The sequence below is a fragment of the Crocodylus porosus genome, unplaced genomic scaffold, assembly GCF_001723895.1.
Source record: "Crocodylus porosus isolate Cpor-Errol unplaced genomic scaffold, CroPor_comp1, whole genome shotgun sequence".
NCBI lineage: Eukaryota > Metazoa > Chordata > Crocodylia > Crocodylidae > Crocodylus > Crocodylus porosus.
Genome location: NW_017728906.1, coordinates 158,545,747 through 158,563,644, shown reverse-complemented (window position 1 = coordinate 158,563,644; position 17,898 = coordinate 158,545,747). Strand labels below are relative to the sequence as shown.

At 41.3% G+C, this 17,898-nt stretch overlaps 1 protein-coding gene across 1 annotated transcript in view; it reads left to right on the top strand.

Moving 5' to 3' along the window:
- EXOSC8 (exosome component 8) overlaps positions 1-17,700 on the top strand; it is a 24,558-nt gene extending 6,858 nt beyond the window's left edge. The window contains exons 2-11 of the mRNA XM_019530056.1: positions 538-574; positions 3,264-3,327; positions 4,332-4,405; positions 6,129-6,174; positions 7,788-7,893; positions 7,979-8,024; positions 11,607-11,703; positions 13,360-13,480; positions 16,866-16,972; positions 17,489-17,700. Coding sequence (XP_019385601.1) covers positions 538-574; positions 3,264-3,327; positions 4,332-4,405; positions 6,129-6,174; positions 7,788-7,893; positions 7,979-8,024; positions 11,607-11,703; positions 13,360-13,480; positions 16,866-16,972; positions 17,489-17,604 — 814 coding nt within the window. The 3' untranslated portion in view covers positions 17,605-17,700. The remainder of the gene's footprint in view (positions 1-537; positions 575-3,263; positions 3,328-4,331; positions 4,406-6,128; positions 6,175-7,787; positions 7,894-7,978; positions 8,025-11,606; positions 11,704-13,359; positions 13,481-16,865; positions 16,973-17,488) is intronic.
- The last annotated feature ends 198 nt before the right edge of the window (positions 17,701-17,898 follow it).

Genomic DNA, 17,898 nt, shown 5'->3' with positions numbered 1-17,898 from the left:
GTCATTTGACCCCAGTATTCTTTCCTGCCATGGCAGGGGGGTCAGACTAGATGATCTGCTCAGGTCCCTTCCGACCCTAGAAACTATGAAACTATTTTCAGGCATAGTTTTGCTACTGATGATCATCTTCTCCTCCACCTCCCTCAGTAATGTTAGTTTGAAGAGATGTCCAATGTAATGCTTTAAAATGAATGAATTGAACAAAAGACCACTCTGTTGTGGGTGATTGACAAAAAAGTTCCCCGTTTGCCAAACATTATTGTTTCTGAGCCCTTCCTATTTTCAGAGCCACCGTCTTTCTAGAATCTGAGTTCATGTCTCAAATCCATCAGAAAAATCATGATAGAGTATTCTAGTATGTTGTTGGTAGTGCTGGCTAGGTTTCTATCACAACATGGGCAACAGACAGACAGGACTTGACTGTCAAACTTTGCTAAGCCACAAAGCACTAAGCTTCTTGCTAGGCTTTTGCCAATTCAGTTTTGTAAAACAGCTTTTTCCATAAGAATTTTTCTGTTTTTCTGTTTTTTTTTCTAGAACTGTGGAACCTTTGGAGTACTACAGAAGATTTTTGGTGAGTAAAGCATTATACATGCCTAAATTGTGTAGACTGAAAATATTTTTTTCTTTTCTGTTGTTCTCTTTAACTCATATAGAAACCACAGTAGGGTTTTGGCAAGGTTGCACAACTCAAAAGTTTTCTGAAGACCATTTGTAAAATACATTTTCCAGTGGTGGCTGTTACTGGTAGATCTGCTCTGATCAGATATAAGCCCTTAGCCATGTGTACAGCCAGGTAATGACTGCATATGCAGTCACATGCACACTTGAACAATCTGTTGTACAGTGAGGACACAGGACTCATTCATTTTTCACATCCTTTTTCATTTAGTATAGTGGTTTAATAAAGAATTATGGCAGATCACTGGGCTTGATCTGATGGACTGTGTTGTACATCCCTAGCTTTGGATTGTCCTTCAAACCTATAATAGAAGAAAGTGTTCAGACTCTTCTATTTTGTGGCTCTTACTCTGCAGGCATTTGACTTGACATACAAATAGTACTATGGACTTCAAAGGGAGTCCTGATGTGTGCAAGGTTTAGACGTGCTTAAATTAGTACAGGACATAAGCCTGATTTTGGCTTACTGGGATCTTGGGCAAGAGTGGGGACCATGGGTGCTACAGCACAAATAGCAAATAATACTATTAATTGTGCTTTGAAAAAGTCAGACTTTGAATCTATATTAATAAGGCACACCAAGCAAAGCTGTCTCTGACGCAACAAATCTTTTATGATAGTATGCAGAGTGGAACAGTTTTGGCAAGAGAGTGCTCCCAATTGAGAATAGTTTGTAGCCTGATGCTTACATTGAATCCCCTGAAACAGAAACAGGGACTGAACTCAGGCTTCCTAAATCCTGACTGAGTGCACTTAACCCAGGGGTGGGCAATTATTTGTGCCCAAGGGCCACATAGGGAGTTTTGGTGAACTGTCATAGGCCAGGAAACAGCCCCCTTTGTCCTCCCCCGCCACCCATGCTCCCCCAATTCACTAAAACTTCCTATGAGGCTTTGGGTTGGTGGGGAGCCTGGTCATCTGTGATAAAAAAAAATTGCAAATTCTCTGATAAAAATTCCCAAATCTGTGGTGAAATGCCCCCCACAGCCCTGCTGGTATCCCTCACTACCCACCCCCCCAGCCTGCAGGCCATGCTTGTGCCTCTTGCCCCCCAGCCCTGCTGGAGGGGGCCCCCAGCTGCCAGGGCTATGGGGCCAGGGGCCAAGGATCCAGGTCTGCAACCCCCTGCCCCCAATGGAAGGCAGTGGCTGCTACAGCAGGAGCATGAGCTGGCTTCCCCGCTGCTGCTGCCTCCTGCAGGCTTGGGCGGGGCCAGGTCCCGGTGGCAGCGTGCACTTTTAGGGGACAGAGGGGGACCTGCACCCCCCAGATCTGTGTGGGGGGTGTGGGCAGATTGGATGTGCACAGCCCCTGTGCATGTAGAGGAAGTGTGGGCATGGAGCTTGCAGCGGCAGTCAGCTTTTGTGTGTGGCCCCGCTGTGCCCTGCCATGCCAGTCGCAGATGCTGAGCTCTGGAGAGCGTGGGGGAGGGCAGCAGAGCAGGGAGCACAGCGTTTACAGGCCCGGGTTTGCAGCTGGCCAGGTACTCTGGCTGGGAGGGTGTTTGCAGCCTACCCGCTCCCGGCCACAGTGCTTGGCCGGCTGCAAACCCCCGCCACTCCTGACTGGCTGCAAACCCCTCTTCCCGGCTGGAGTGCCTGGCTGGGGGGTGCCCAAGCCGTCTGGGGGATGAGGGAGTGGTGAGGGTTTCCAGCCAGCCCAGCACTCCAGCCGGGAGTGGGAAGGTTGCAAACCCCCTCCTGGACAGAGTGCCTGGCTAGCTGTAAATCTCTGTGCTCCCTCAGCCCCTAGCCAGCTTCCCCCCACAGCCCTGCCCAAGCCCCACTTACCTCCCACAAGAAGAGTGAGCCTGGAGCAGCCTTCAGTAAGTGTGAGTGTTGGGCCCTGGCCTTGACCCCCCCCTTCCCCTCCTGGCGGGGTTGAGGGTTTCCCCACCACTTTTACAAACAGCTCTTGTAGGCTGGAACTCTGCCAGTCTGCCAAGCTCTTTGCAAAAGGGGGAAATCTGAGGGATTCTCTTCTAAAAGGGAAAATCTGTGTTTTCTCTGATAAAAATGGGAAATCTGTGGTTTTCTTTGTTTTTCTGTGGGAAACGGAAAACCAGGATCCCTGGTGTCCAGGAGTGGGACAGGTGTGATCCACTCCCTGCACGCCCTACCCTGTGGTGGGGGAGAGGGAGGGAAGTTGGGCTGTGTGCAGCACAGCTTGTCCGGTTGGCGGCTGTCCCTGCAGCGCTCCACATGTGGCTGAGCTCTGCCTTGGGGGTTGAACTAGATGGCCTCCTGAGGTCCCTTCCAAACCTAATTTTCTATTATTCTATGCTAGAAGCATACTTTTGGGTGCTTGTAGAACTTTACTGTCAGTAATTTGGCATGTGTGGACTTCAGGTGTTTTATGAGTGGGACTTTGAGGATTGCAGTTTTGAATTTAGCTGTGAAGTTTCACTCCTGTTGTGGATCTGGTCTGCAGTACTTTGCCTTGAAGCAAAATCTTTGAGCTTATTTTAGAGAGCTTGTCTTGCAGTTGCAAGTTGATATTAGAAGATAAACTGGTATTTATATTTAGTATATTGATTGTACTATTTAACAAAAATGTTTTTAACTCAGACTCTTATCTTTTAGAAAGAGAACTGCCGTCCTGATGGAAGAGAGTTAGGTGAATTCAGAGCGACCACTGTCAACTTAGGTAAGTGATAGGAACGTGTTGGGGACAGCTTTTTAATTGAATTGGGTTTTACATTCGGAGCATATTATGAGCAGCTAATCAGTTTTCCCAGTATCAGATATCAAAATACGAAGTGTTGTTTCTGTACTGAGGCTCTAATGGACAGTATATAATATGCATTCCAGGAGTAGTTTTGAGTGATCTTTGCTTCCTGCTGCTCCTGGCTACTCAGCAGTGCTCTTTTTACTTGCACTACTACCCAATTTAATTTAGAAAATGTTGGCTGATAATTTAAGTAACAGCACCTTTCCAAACTATGTCACAGCATTACTCAGAATCTCCACAGTGCTGCATTTTGTGGCCCTATCTCCAGTATGCCTCTTCTGATTTCCATTCCCAGTCAGGACTTGGTGGCCATGCTCAGAACATGGCTGTGTTCTTCATTTTCTGTTATGGGTATGTTCTTTCCTGACTGAATCCAGGGGATTTAGAACCCATGTAGCTTGCTTTTGCCATTTGCTTGGTATGAAGGTGTCAGCTCGCACAATTTTGGCAACTACTAATGCAGAGGAAATGAATCCCTAACTCCTTGCTAGTGAAAACAGAAGTATAACTAATGCAGCAGTGAATTAAAATACAATCAGATAAAATGATTATGGAACTGGACTGAAAGGAAAATAGCACCATTGTCCTTCAAATAAGCAAACAAGATATTGGAGAATGCTGGTACATGCATTTAGATTATGGTACAAATTCAAAAGTGTGCCATCTTACAAGAGTATCAAACAAAAATCAAACGGAGTAAACAGGAACAGTTTTTGATAGTCCGTGGTACTCTTAACCTATGGTACGGTCAGATTTCACTCATTTCTAGAATTTCCCGAGATTTACAGCATTCTATGAATCCTGTGCTGAGTGAATGGTGAGGAAGCTAAGATGAGGAATTCTCATTGTGAAGTTGGATAGTGTGTTTGAGAACTTGCTTAAATAGATAACTTATATTATTTAACATTTTCTTTCTTCAGGTTCCATTACTACTGCAGATGGCTCTGCCTTAGTGAAGCTGGGAAATACCACAGTAATATGTGGTATCAAAGCGGTATGTTTACTTTCATTTTAGACTGAGAAATAACAACAGTTAGTATTATTTAGTGAATAAAATCTCTGTTTATTAGAAGAAACAAGCTTGGGAAGTTTTAATGATCTACTAATCAGAAACAATGATATTTCTTCATATGGTTTATTTTCAGGTCTGAGAAATACAAATAGTTAGAAATTATAATACAGTATAGAAAACAGGCTTTTATACATTTAATTGTTTTGTTCTTAAAGTAAACAAAGACCTTTTTTGCCTACCTAGTTATTTTGTTTTGCAGAGAGTATTGATTAATAAGCACACTGCCCTCTTTCAGGTGATATGCAGTTCAGAAGAGTTGTTACTGGGTCTATTCTCTATTCTTCTATTGGCCTGCCAGATGACTTTGTGCAAGTCTGTGTCCTGTTTCCTCTCCTGTAAAATTCAGATGATGATATTTTTACCTTCCTTGTAAAGCACTTTAATATCTACTAATGAACAGTGCTATGTAAGAACAAGGTGTTATTAAAAGATCTAGTTGTAATGCCTATAACACATGCAACAAGGAATTCATTAAAGAAATGACTATAACTAAGTACGGGTTTCCCTCGATTTATGTGGGTTTGGTTTATGCAAGTATGCTCTTGTGCAATGACCCTTTTGTACCTGAAATTTGTTATATGCAAGATAAATTTGCATATATGCAATCGGCATAGGCCTGGAGAATGCTGCATAAATCAAATTTGCATAAAGAGAATCTACTTATAGGGTTAGGTTCCCGTCAGCTGCTTCCGGGGCCGGCTGGGGCGAGTGCAGACAAATGGAGCCCTGGGCGGTGCAGGGCACGGCGCTCACCCCAGCTCCGGCTGCAGCGGCCCTGGAGCTGCCAGCAGCCGCTGGGCTGCACTATGCCCTGAACCACCCGGGCCTCTGCCTGTCCCCACTTAGGGAGTGGCCAATGCCAGCTCCTTGTAGCTGCTGGGCTGCACTCTGCCCTGGTACAGGCAGCTGGTACTGGCAGCTCCTGGGGCTGCTGCAGCTGGGGCTGGGGTGGAGAAGAGCCTGGAGTCCCTGAGTCTGCAGCAGCTGCTGGCCCCAGTCTGGTCTTGTCTGACTGCAGGCAACTGCAGGCCCCTGCTGCAGCCCTGGGAGCGGCAGACCCGTCTGCTTGTAGCTGCTGGACTCCGTCATGCCGGGGATCCAGGGCATGGTGCCTGGGGGAAGTGGAGCCCCGGTGGGGTTGGAGCATGGTGCAGCCCAGTGGCTGCAAGCAGGCGGCATCCACTACTACCAGGGCTGCAGCAGGGGTGAGTAGGCGCCTGCTGCTAGACAAAAGCAGCCTGGGACTGGCCCAAGTCTGCAGTGGCTGCTGGCCCCAGGGCTGGGGTGAGTGCTGTGCCCCGCACTGCCCAGGGCTCTGCTTGTCTGCACTCACCCCAGCCAGCCCCGGGAGCAGCTGACAGGGGAACCTATCCCTATTTCTTACATTATAAAGTAGATTTGCTTTATGCGAATTTGATTTATGTGACGTTCTCCAGGAACGTATATACCGTATAAATCAAGGGAAACCTGTAGAGTGTTAGGAAAATAAAATTTAATAAAAAAAGATCTGAGGATCCGTTCTAGAAATTGAACTTATAAATTCTTTTCAGCACCTTTGCAATAAATCTTTTCAAGATATTGCTCAGATATGAAATTTGCTGTTATGCTGTTATCCTGAGTTGCTGTTATGATCTTTGCTTTATAGGAGTTTTCAGCACCTCCAGTTGATGCCACAAATAAGGGATACATTGGTAAGCTTTTAATTTTGTTAGTTTTCTGCCTATTTTTCTTGAAACCACTAGTCATATTAACAAAATAGTTTTAATCACTAGGTGAAACCAATTTCAGTAGCAAATATTTTTTTCAAAGAATATTGGATTTAAAACATTGTAATATAGCACTCAGAATCAGTTTCAAGGTAGGTGACTTACAATGGCTTTTTTTAAATTTAGAGTTAGTTTGACAGTTGGATATGTGCTGCTAATTTTGGTGTTCTGAATTTCTAGCAACAGCTGGGAGAACATGGCAGGATTAATTCTACCTTCTCCATGTTAGAATGTCCCCAAACTCTTTTGAGTTCCTTATACAAGCTACCTTGCCCCTTTTAATGTCAGCCTCTCCAAACAGCCAGGAAACAATGGGAACAGCAGGTGTCTGGGGAGATGGGTAAGCAAACTGATGGCCAAAGTAGGTTATTGTAGGCTGGGGCCTACACTAAAGGTACCTCTTAGTGGAGAAATGTTTGACACCTTGACAGAAGAGAAGTGTAATGGGTGGAAAAGGGCTGCAATAGATGATATAGTTCCATGTGTTTTGATGATAACCAAGAACGACATAGTCTTCAGAAACACCAAGAGAAGTAAGTATAAAAGTAGATCCAACTCAGTGGGAGTTTTACTGATTTAGGCTCTGAGCTTGGAGGGAAACACATGAGCAGACTGATATGGTTCAGACTGATTTATAGCACTTCATAGAGTTATCTGTCCCTCAGTTTTAAGAGTACTTTAAAGCTACTTGGAGCAACACAGAATCTCCACTTATTCTCTGGAATTCTATGGAATTCAACTGAAATAAATAAGAATCTATTTGCTGTCATCCTTTTGAGACAGGTTTTCTACTGAACTAAACTGTCTTTAACTAGGAATTTCCAAAATACAGTGTCTTAGAATAGTGATTCTTAACCTTTTTAGACTCAAGGCACATCTGGATAGACTTGAGAGAGTTTTCTGTAGCCAAAACAGTGAAAACTAAGAGGAGGCATTTTCTAAAGGGTAATAGAGCATTTTTTTCTGTTGCAAAGAATTTGGAAACCACAGCTATGGATTTCTGTTTGAAATCTCTGGGTTTATTTTGTGGATCACATTTGCTGTCACTTTCTGATTGAGAATCATTGTTTTAAGAAAACTGGTTTATATCCTATATTTTCTGTGGATGAACTTCTTTTATGTCCAGAACAGCAAATCATGATAGAAAATAGAACGAATAGATCGTATCAGGTAACGGACGCTCCAGTGAACTTTGTCAGTTGGGAGTACTATATAGTAAGAGTACTTTTTTGTGATAGCTTTACTTTAACCATGAAATGTACAGTACAAGTATTTAATTATGCCAGAAATATACAACTAATTCAGTAGAACACAGACTAATGGTTTTTGCCCTGAATAGTTGCCCTATAATTTTGGAAGAAAAAGTATAGAGATTTGAATAATCTCCAAACTCATGGCCTTGGCTTTTAGTTGAAATGCCTGCAAAGCTGTACTGATCAAGGCCATAAATTGCTTTATCTATAATGTTTCTTTATTATAATTATAATATTAGAATTCTTTCTGTGTTAAGTTAATGACTAAAGACTTATGATTTCTAGTTCCTGATGTGGATCTCCCACCCCTCTGCTCAGCAAGATTTCGTCCCGGCCCTCCAGGGGAAGAGGCTCAGGCAGTCAGCCAGTTCATTGCAGATGTAATTGAAAAGTAAGAAATATTATAATATGCTTTAATTATACACAAACTGCAACAGGAATTTGATTTCCTGACTTACTCTTTCTCTTTATTTTAGCTCACAGATAATAATGAAAGAAGATCTGTGTATTGTGAATGGCAAGGTAAGCAAAGTCTTGCTGCTAAAAGCAGTATCTCAGAATGAAGGGGACTTATTGTTAGTTGGTTTAAAAAAAAACTTTGGTACACTGAACTCTGATTTTTGTTTTGTGTTAATCTTGATACTTGTAGATTCCTTGTGGGTTGTATTTAAAATCTAATAATCACGTAGAATCATAGAAGTAGGGTCGGAAGGGACCTTGTAGATCTTCAAGTCTGACCGCCCCCCCCCGCAGCCTGGGCATTTGTTATATGACCTGAATACAAATCCATATCCATGGGGGAGACTATTTACTTGAATCCAGGACAACTTTGAATTTATGATGACTCCCAAAAAATCAAATTCTATCCATGGAAAATTATAAATTTCTTATAACAACTTCCCATGGACAGAATCTAAGCTTTGGAGGGTTAAAAGACTGTCAATTCAAGCCCACAACCACTGCAACAGGAGGGCAAGCAGTGGGAGTCAAGTCTGGGGCTTGACCTCAGACCCATGACTCCCCCTTACCGCCCCCCTTTGGTGCCTGTACCTGCCCCTCCCCCCCAACAGCCACTTGCCCCCACTGCTGCCTGCCCCCTTGCTATCTACCCCCACACAGTCTTTGTGCTGGGTCCTCACCACTCCCTGGCTCAGCAGGGAGTCAGAGAGCAATGAAGGAATCTGTTCAGAGCCAGGGAGCCGTGAGTCAACTAGCAGAGCCAGAAAGCAGTGCAGGAACCAACACTAATTCCCTTGCCATTATCTGGTTTCCCACTGGGTCCTGTGTTGCTTCTTGGCTCCCAGTGGGGAATCAGTGTGGAGGCAGGGAGCAGTGTGGGATTTGGTACTGGGTCCTACGCTGCTCTCTGGCTCTGGGTTGATTGCCTCACCATACCCTGGCTCAGCAGGGAGACAGAGCAGTATAGGACAGAGCAGCAAATTGCTGGGTCATATGCTGCTCTCTGGCTCCTCACTGATTCCTTTCCCACCCTCTAGCTCTGTGCTGCAGCCTGCACTGCTCCTTAGATCCCAGTGGAGTTGGAGAATGTAGAAGGAATCAGCATAGAGCCAGAGAGCAGCACAGAACATGGGTGTTGAGTTCTTACTTTATGCTTGATTCTAAGACAAGGCTTGGTTTCCTCCATGTTGAATGGGGGAGGAAAAACCTTGTCTTAGAATCACGTAAATAAGGTAGAGTGACTGCATTTTAAACAAATATTGTACTGTGATTAATACTACATGTGTACTTTATGCAGCTGGGGATGCTGTTGAGTCCAAGCATTATAGTATCATAATAGTTACAACATTATAAGTCAATTTAAAAACAATTTTGGAAGGGTTTAAACCAGTCTTCATCTACAAGGGATTAGACCTCTCTAGAGGGTAAACAGTGCTATAGTTGGCACTTCCTCTCTGTAAATAGAAAGGAAGCTGCTTCCATTATACATCTTCCGTGATGCACCATTGCTAACACTGAACACCACTAGAGACAAGATAATAGACTAGCTAGACCGTGAGTCCAATAAAACATGGGAATTTCTATGGGTCTATGAAGAGTTAATATAAAATTACATTTGGTTTTTGTCTTTCCTGCTTTTGTTATAGGAATCAGTAGGATTTTTTTAAGGGAAGTGTATAAAGAACATAACACAGCAGGGGTACCTGCAAAGCTACTGTTCATATGAGCTTATAACAAACCTATAGTGTTTGTTTTGGCTGTGATTTAGGGAGATGTTGTCAGAAGCTGTTGGCTCATGTAAATAAAAGTATACCAATAAAAGTATACCAAAACCAGTGTAGACAGGCTAAACTGGTTAAGTTAAACCTTGGCCCCATGACTTTTCACTGAAAAAAACAACACTTTTAATACAGAAATAATAGTTTCATAGTAGCTAGGGTCAGGAGGGACCTGAACAGATCATCTAGCCTGAACTCTTCCACAGGCAGGAATGAATGCTGGGTTCACAAGACCCCAGACAGGTGATCATCCAACCTCCTCTTGAATTTGCCCAAGGTAGGGGCAAGGACCACTTCCCTGGGAAGCTGGTTCCAGATTTTGGCCACCCTAACTGTAACATACTGCCTTCTGATATTTAACCTAAACCTATTCTCCATCAGCTTATTACTGTTGTTCCTTGTCACCCCAGGTGGTGCTGGGGAGAAAAGGACTCTACCGATTTGCTGTTGATCTCCCTTGATGAGTTTGGAGGCAGCCACCAGGTCCCCCCCTCAGCTGCCTCTTGCTGAGGCTGAACAGGTTTAGGTCCCTCAGTCTTGCCTCATAGGGCCTGTCCTGCTGCCCTCTCACGAAGCGGATGGCCCTCCTCTGAACCCTCTCCAGGCTGATCACATCCCTTTTGAAGTGCGGTGCCCAGTACTGGATGCAGTACTCCAACTGCAGCCTGACCAGTGTCGCACAGAGGGCGAATATCACCTCTCTGGACTGACTTGAGATGCACCTTTGGATGCATGACAAGGTATGGCTGCCCTTGCTGGCTGTGGTCTGGCATTGGCGGCTCATGTTCATCTTGGAGTCAATAATGACTCCAAGATCCCGTTTCACCTCTGTGCTTTCGAGGACGGAACTCCCCAGCCTGTACATACGCTGTGAATTCCTTCTCCCAAGGTGCAGCGCCCTGCATTTGTCTACATTGAACCCCATCCTGTTCTCATCTGCCCACTTTTGTAGTCTGTCTAAATCTATGTGCAGCCTCTCTCTCCCTTCAAGTATGTCCACCTTGCTCACATCTCGCCAGTTTGCGTATCAGCCAGTTTTTTTTACCCATTCAACTGTGCAGGCATCAGTGCCACAGTTGCTTAATTTATTGATGAGGATGGGGTGAGAGACAGTGTCAAAGGCCTTCTTAAAGTCTAGAAAGACTACGTCCACAGTGACACCATCATCCAAGGATTTAGTTACTTGGTCATAAAGGCAATCAGGTTAGTCTAATAACTAGACCTGCTTGATACTAAGATGTTCCAGCAATAACAGTGTCTTGAGATGTGGAATAAAGAAAGGGTCTGCGCTACATCTATCTATCTGTGGTTCAGACTTTTTGTGCCCAAGCCATCTGTCAATTCACATGTCTCTTAAACTACATTATAAGTATTTCCTGCTGTGCTCAAAGTTTGTACAATTTAGTGGATCATAGTGATGTTTTTTTCAGGCAGAAGGCAGGGTAGATTTGCACCTTCAAACATGCACATTCACACCAGTGTAGAATGAACAAATTATATTTGTTTTTTAGATTGTGTCTTAACAGCTGCAAGCATGTGTGTTTGTGTACACATGCATGCACACTTTTTAAATATTAAGTGAATTTCTTACCCAGACTTTTCCAGTGGAGGTTGACCTCAATCTCCATTGATAAGTTTGTCCACAATTCAGCAACAAACAGTTTATTTGCAGACAGAACATTTTGTTTAGAACATCTGCAGTTTTTCTGAAGTAAATATATAATGTATAATTGCGTGTAACTTTTGCTGCTGAAAGATCAGAGGATGGTTTGGTAGCTTAATGTGTGTTAGTATGTAGCCTGAGTTAGCGTGGTACCAAGGGTTCAAAGGCTATCCTTGTCTTAAATCTGCAAACTTTGTTTCTTAGCTTGCATGGGTGCTATACTGTGATATCATATGCTTGGACTACGATGGAAACATTTTAGATGCCTGCACATTTGCTTTGTTAGCAGCTTTAAAAAATGGTAAGTGTAATAAAGATAAAAAATCGCAAGCTGATAACAGATTTATCCCAAAATTAATTAGTGATCATTTGACTTATAATTAACTAGCAAACTGGCCGTTCATTTTTTCAGGAACTGCAGGGTCACTATTAAAACTCCTTTTTTTTGAACTACTGAAACTATAAATACAGTAGAAAAATAACACTAAATGCCATTGATTTGTATACTTATAATTGATCAAACTATGGGCTATCTTCTTTATATATGATTTTTATGCCCATTGTATTAACTTTGTACAGGACTGTTAATTAATTGTATCATGGAGTTCTTCTTTATGCCAGAATTCTGGATCTTCTACCATTGGTCCTAAGTAAAAGTATAATCAGTACATTACGGCTGTGTGAAGCTTCCATCACTGATTTGATTTGGAGGAGAGTCACCCGATTTGGCAGCTGAATCTCCAAATCCTAATCGAATCAGGAGACCTATTATCTCAGAATCAAATCAGAAGCCTCTGATTCAATTCAGAGAGATTCAACGATTCGGTCATAGACACAGCTTTATATATTTGTAAGTACTTGCAGTCCACTTCCAGGTATGCTGCGGCGCGCACGGGTGACTCATCTGCACTCCTGTGGGATGCTCCATCTGCCCTACCATTTCATTGTTCCCGAGTCGCGCTTGATACCTTGCAGTATGTAGAAAAAACATATAAAGCTGTATCTATGGCCGAGTCACTGATTCTCCAAATCAAAACTGAATCTTCAGATTCAGATTTGGCCAAATCGAAACAGGACAGTGATCCAAATCAGCGAATTGCATTGCTGTCCCCCAAATTAGACCAAATCTAAATCAAATACTGCCCACTTCACACACTCTTACAATACATATTAACAAGGCAGTATATTCATTTTATATATCTAATGTTGGCAAACTAAGATTTTATTAAATAAGTTGTGTTTTGTGTTTAACTTTTTTAATTTAGGAAAAGTTGCATATTATTAATGGAGAATTACATATCTGCATTGCAAACAGAATGTATTCTTGTTTTTAGAAACCGAAAAGACTTTTTTTCAAAAGTTAAGTTGTTTTAAAATATAATCTGTTCTGTAACGGGAACTCACTGAGGAATAAAATGCTAAGGAATATACCTACTTTAGTATGATTAAATCTTTGCTTTTAAGAATGATTAAATTAGTACTTTGGACACGGTTCTATTTGTAACTATTTTTCCTATTAAAGTGTAGAAAGATGCAAAACAGGAATACATTTAGAATTTTAAAATATGGTCAGATTTGTAATCCAGTATTTTATGCTTTCTGATGTAAGTAATGTACTTGTGAAGTAGAGTGACTGAATTTTTTTCTGAAATTAATTTTTATGCTAAGATAAGTGCCCAGACCTAAAGAAGCACGCCTGTGCTCAAAAGCTTGTTGAACATCTCTGCCAACTGTACAGTTGTTCAAATAAGAAAAAAAAATCCTTGTTTCCTTGCCTCATAACAGCAGAATTCGTAAATATCTATAGAAAACAGATGTCCACTACTAATTAGTTTGGGGCCTGCCACCAGTAGGAGTTGCAGGTTCTCAGATTGGTGGATACTAGAGTATAGGAGTTTATAAATAATTCCTTTTGTATGTAAAATGTGAATTACAACAGCCAAAATCTCTTTTCCAGTACAGTTACCAGCAGTTGCTATAAATGAAGAAACTGGTTTAGCAGAAGTTAACTTAAAACAGAAGACTCCTTTGAATATCAGGAAGTATCCAGTTGCTACATCGTTTGCTATATTTGATGAGTAAGTGGGTAACTCTTGGTAAAATGTGTACTATTAAAACAATTACGGAGTGGCAAATACAGTGATGGAAAGCCAGATGATTTCATTGAGAAGCTGCTGAAGAATCCATATGCAGTTTTGCCATTGAACCCATGCAAACTGACATTATATCTGGCATTGCATCTGTTACTTAAATTCTGGGCTATGTCAAACTCTTGCCTACTTTATAACAGCAGCAGATGTTCAGTAAAACTATCAAAGTTCTTCACTTCTCTGAACCAGCATCTGGCTCCCTGGATTAGATGGATTCTGACTTTACAGGTTAATCACACTGTAAGTATTTAAATATTAGTTATGATTTCCCTGCTATAGTTATCTAATACTTTTCATCCTAAAAAGTTTTACCAACACAAACATTAATAAACACTACATCCACAACCAAAATGGAGCCAACTTTAGTGTAAAAGGTGTCATTTTTTCACTAGTTCATAGTACTAAAAAACAGATATTCTTAACTTTTTTGCTGAAATTCCTAAGAGTTGAGAGAGAGAATGTAGTAACTTGCTTGGAAATATGCCAGGCTGTCCAAGTTAGCATCCTTACAGCTAAAATGGTCTGGCATTATCAAGCTGAAATTTGACTCTACTTGAAATCCTTCATTTGGGTCCCCGCCCCCCCACTTAGAATTCATAGGAATTGGAAGCCATACTGATTTTTTTATTTTTTAATTTTTCTGAACACCCCCCCAATGCATTTAAGTGCTGCTGATGTTGTGAACACTGTATGCATGCCTATCTGTAGTGTTACAATCATTTTTAGCAGTATCCATTTAAAATGCAAAATGGCAAATGATTTGTTTGATATAAACCCCAATATTCCAATTTTTCAATATATTTATGTAAATGAAATGGTTAGAGTAGCTTTGTAGAAAAACTTAATGGGTATTTCTAGGGCCCTGGTACATATTACATATATAGTGGCATGATCAGTGTGTTAATTGTGCCATAAAAGGCAGTGGTGCTACACATGCACCCAATGTAAGGTACCTGGCAAGCCAGGCATAAAAATGTTCCATATATATAATCCCACCAGGGTTGCTGAGCCCTTGAGATAAGAAGCTCCTTGTGGGGGAAACCAAGGAGTTTAAACCCCATGCCCAACAGCTCTGGTGGTGCTGCTGGTCGTACTCATGATTCTTGAGGCTAGGGATTAGATGCCATTGCACAATAATCTTGGCAACCAGCAGCCTTAGTAGCACATTACTTTGACAGACAGAGAAGAACACAGAATATATAAATTGCTGAATAAATGACAGTTACCAAAGGAAATCAGAAGATGTGGAGGTCAGTATCTTATCACATCGATACTTTCTGGAGTATTTTTGCTGTTTAATTGCCTTCATAAATAAAATGGATAAATTAATCTGATCTGTGCACACTTAACCTTCAGCTGATTAGTTTCAACTGTACTAGCCCGTGAACTATATCTGAAAGACTTGATGTTGATTTTTCCAGTGGCAGTTGGGAACTCCATCCAAGCAGCTATGATAAAATGCATCTACTTCCAAGAATTGTTATTTTGCATTAAACAGCCATGGGACTAAAAGAGCAAGTAATCCTGGAGGCAGGAACCAGGACAGAGGAGTCCCACATCCGAGCAGAGGGCCTTAATTACTAGGCAACTGTCGGACTTCTTTTTGCTTACACTCCCAGTCTTATGCCATACCGTTCTTCACAGGGGTGCCTTCACCCAGGCGAGCTTATCCCAGGGTGTTGGGACACTTCGCTGGGAAGTGGGTGATGTTGGTTTAAATAGTCTTGGGCTGAGGGAGGAACTGAGCCCATGTTCCCCTTCCTGGGCAGGTGCTTTTACTGTGCTATTTATATATAAGGTGGATTGTAGTAACCAGCCCTGTCTGTGTTTAAAAAAGAAGGCATGACAACAGTTTAGGAGGAGCCCAATCTGATTGCTGTGGTAGGTGTTGTAGCGCGTGTACCAGATTAGGCCTCTTAGGGGACTTAGTTGTCACTGCCCAAATTACTTGAGGTGCTCCAGGATTAGGCTGTAGCTGAGCGGGGATTTTCTTTTTTTTTGCATCTCTTCTGCACTTAGGTGTCTGCATAGATCCTATTTTTAGGTGCCTAAGCCCCTTTTTGTATCTGTCTTAAACTTCTAAATTCAATTATCAGAAGTTATTTATATTTAGTTGCTTAAATCATTAGATAATGGAAGCTGGAAGTTAAAGCACATAGATACTTTTGTAAACTTTCTCTGTAATGTAGAATGAAGTCTTTGGCATGAAGGGCATGATTCTGATCCCACTGAAACCAATGGAAACAGAAGTGGGTTCATATGTTTTCCTAATTACTTTTAACTAGGGATGTACTGATCCCCATGCTTTTAGTTCTGGAAATATGCCTACAGTTTTTCTTTACAGTTGTTTACCCCGGATAAATGTTTGTGAAGCCCAAAATTAAAGAGACAGTTTCTTTCCAATATGTAAATGTAGAAATCTGTTCTGTTCATCAGGAGTTTGTCCAAATATGAAGTATTTATAATATGCTGGATTACTTTTCCTTAGTATTTTCTTTTTCAACAGTAAACTGCCACTGTGCAGAGTTCATCATAATAAAACAGCAGGACGGGAAAGGTTCTAAAGATACCTATAAAGCAGTGTAAAATGTTTTTGTAGGCACAGCTTAACTGAACTTCAGATTTGCTTGTCCTCTTAAATGTATTTATTGCATGCAGCCTTTAAACCAACGCTCAAAGCATTTTAAGTACCTTGTAGATAAAGGGTTTTATGTACATTGTACATAAGCAGTAAACAAGAAATCTTTGGTTGGAAGGCATGCTGTGCAAAACAGCAGTAATTTTGTTAGTATTGTGTGAACACATCCATTGGCAGAGGAAAAGCTGACAGTGGAGGTGTGGAAGTAGCTGGTTACATCAAATGAATCTTTCCTCCTTTCCTAAACAATTGGGTCTCATTTATAATATGCCACTGCTGTTTGGTTCTTAATTAGCTGGGACTAGCAGGTGCAAGGGATGGCAGTAGATGTTTTAATATTGCAAATAGCAGCTTCACAACCCTTTTGCTGGTTACTCAAGTTCTGACAACTGTTTACGCTTAGATTGTTTCACTTAAAACTGGCAAAGATGCAAGCGCATTCCAGAGCCTAGCATACAGTTCTGTATTGGTCTGCCTTTTCTGTTCCTTAAATGAGTTTGTGTTTTGATGAGGAAATAGTGGATATTACACAGTGCTTGTAGCAGCACTAAACTTGGCTATAATACATTTGGTTTAAAATATTTTTATAAAGCTAGCTGATGTAATTAAATTTACTACTGTTTTGTATGTGAAAATCCAGTAATTTGCATCTGTTATTTTTTTTCTTTTTAAAAGCACATTACTTATTGTTGATCCAACTGCAGAAGAGGAGGATCTGGCAACTGGAACTGTAACAATTGTAACTGATGAAGAAGGCAGGCTGTGTTCTGTTCATAAGCCAGGTACTTGGAAAAATTACTATAAGCGAACTGGATAGACAACATGTTTGTTTCCCCAAATATTTTGTACTCCATGCACAATCACATTCTGTATATGAATGGCTGTTTTCATAATAACATTATGATGTTTGGCACACGGCTCCATCTTAATACTGGACCTACTTAGATTCACCCTAAACAAATACCATTTTTCTTCACACAATTCATTTTTTTTAAAACAAATTACTGACATATAGTCTACATTTCTTTAAAAAAAAAATAGCAGTACTGCTTGGTATCTGGCTGCTGCTGCAGCAAAAATATCTCGTTGTTTTCATGGTATGTTTAACACACCATAGATCTTGGACACAGGTTGCCTGCTACGAGTTGATATTTAACTTAATGAAAAAATGTATTTTAAGAAGAAACTGGACACCAAGTCAGTAATAGTAACCTGCTAATTAGCAGGCATTAATATTTCCATTTAGCCAATGTTTTTGAGAAAACAAAATTGAAAACCAAACTTCTTTCACTTTTTAGGTGGAAGTCCCCTGACTGGAGCAAAACTTCAGGACTGTATTACCCGGGCAATTACAAGACACAAAGAAGTGAAGCAGCTGATGGACAAAGTGATAAAAAGCATAAAAACCCAATAAATGCATGCCAATTTCTCTTCAAAATGGATTTGTAAAAATTGTATTTGTTACAGTGTTCACAAACCTTTTATACTAAATAAACAAATACCAATACTACATTTACAAAGTTCATTTTTGCCCTAAAATGTCTCATCACCCCTGAACTATGTACAATGTTGCTGAATGGTAAAAAATACAAGGCAAAATATTTTGTTAAAAATATTAAGTGACTTCCAGAAACCAAACCTTAGCTGCTCATTAGATGAAATTCCTATTTTCCATAGGGTTGGCTTCCAGATACAGTTTACACACTTC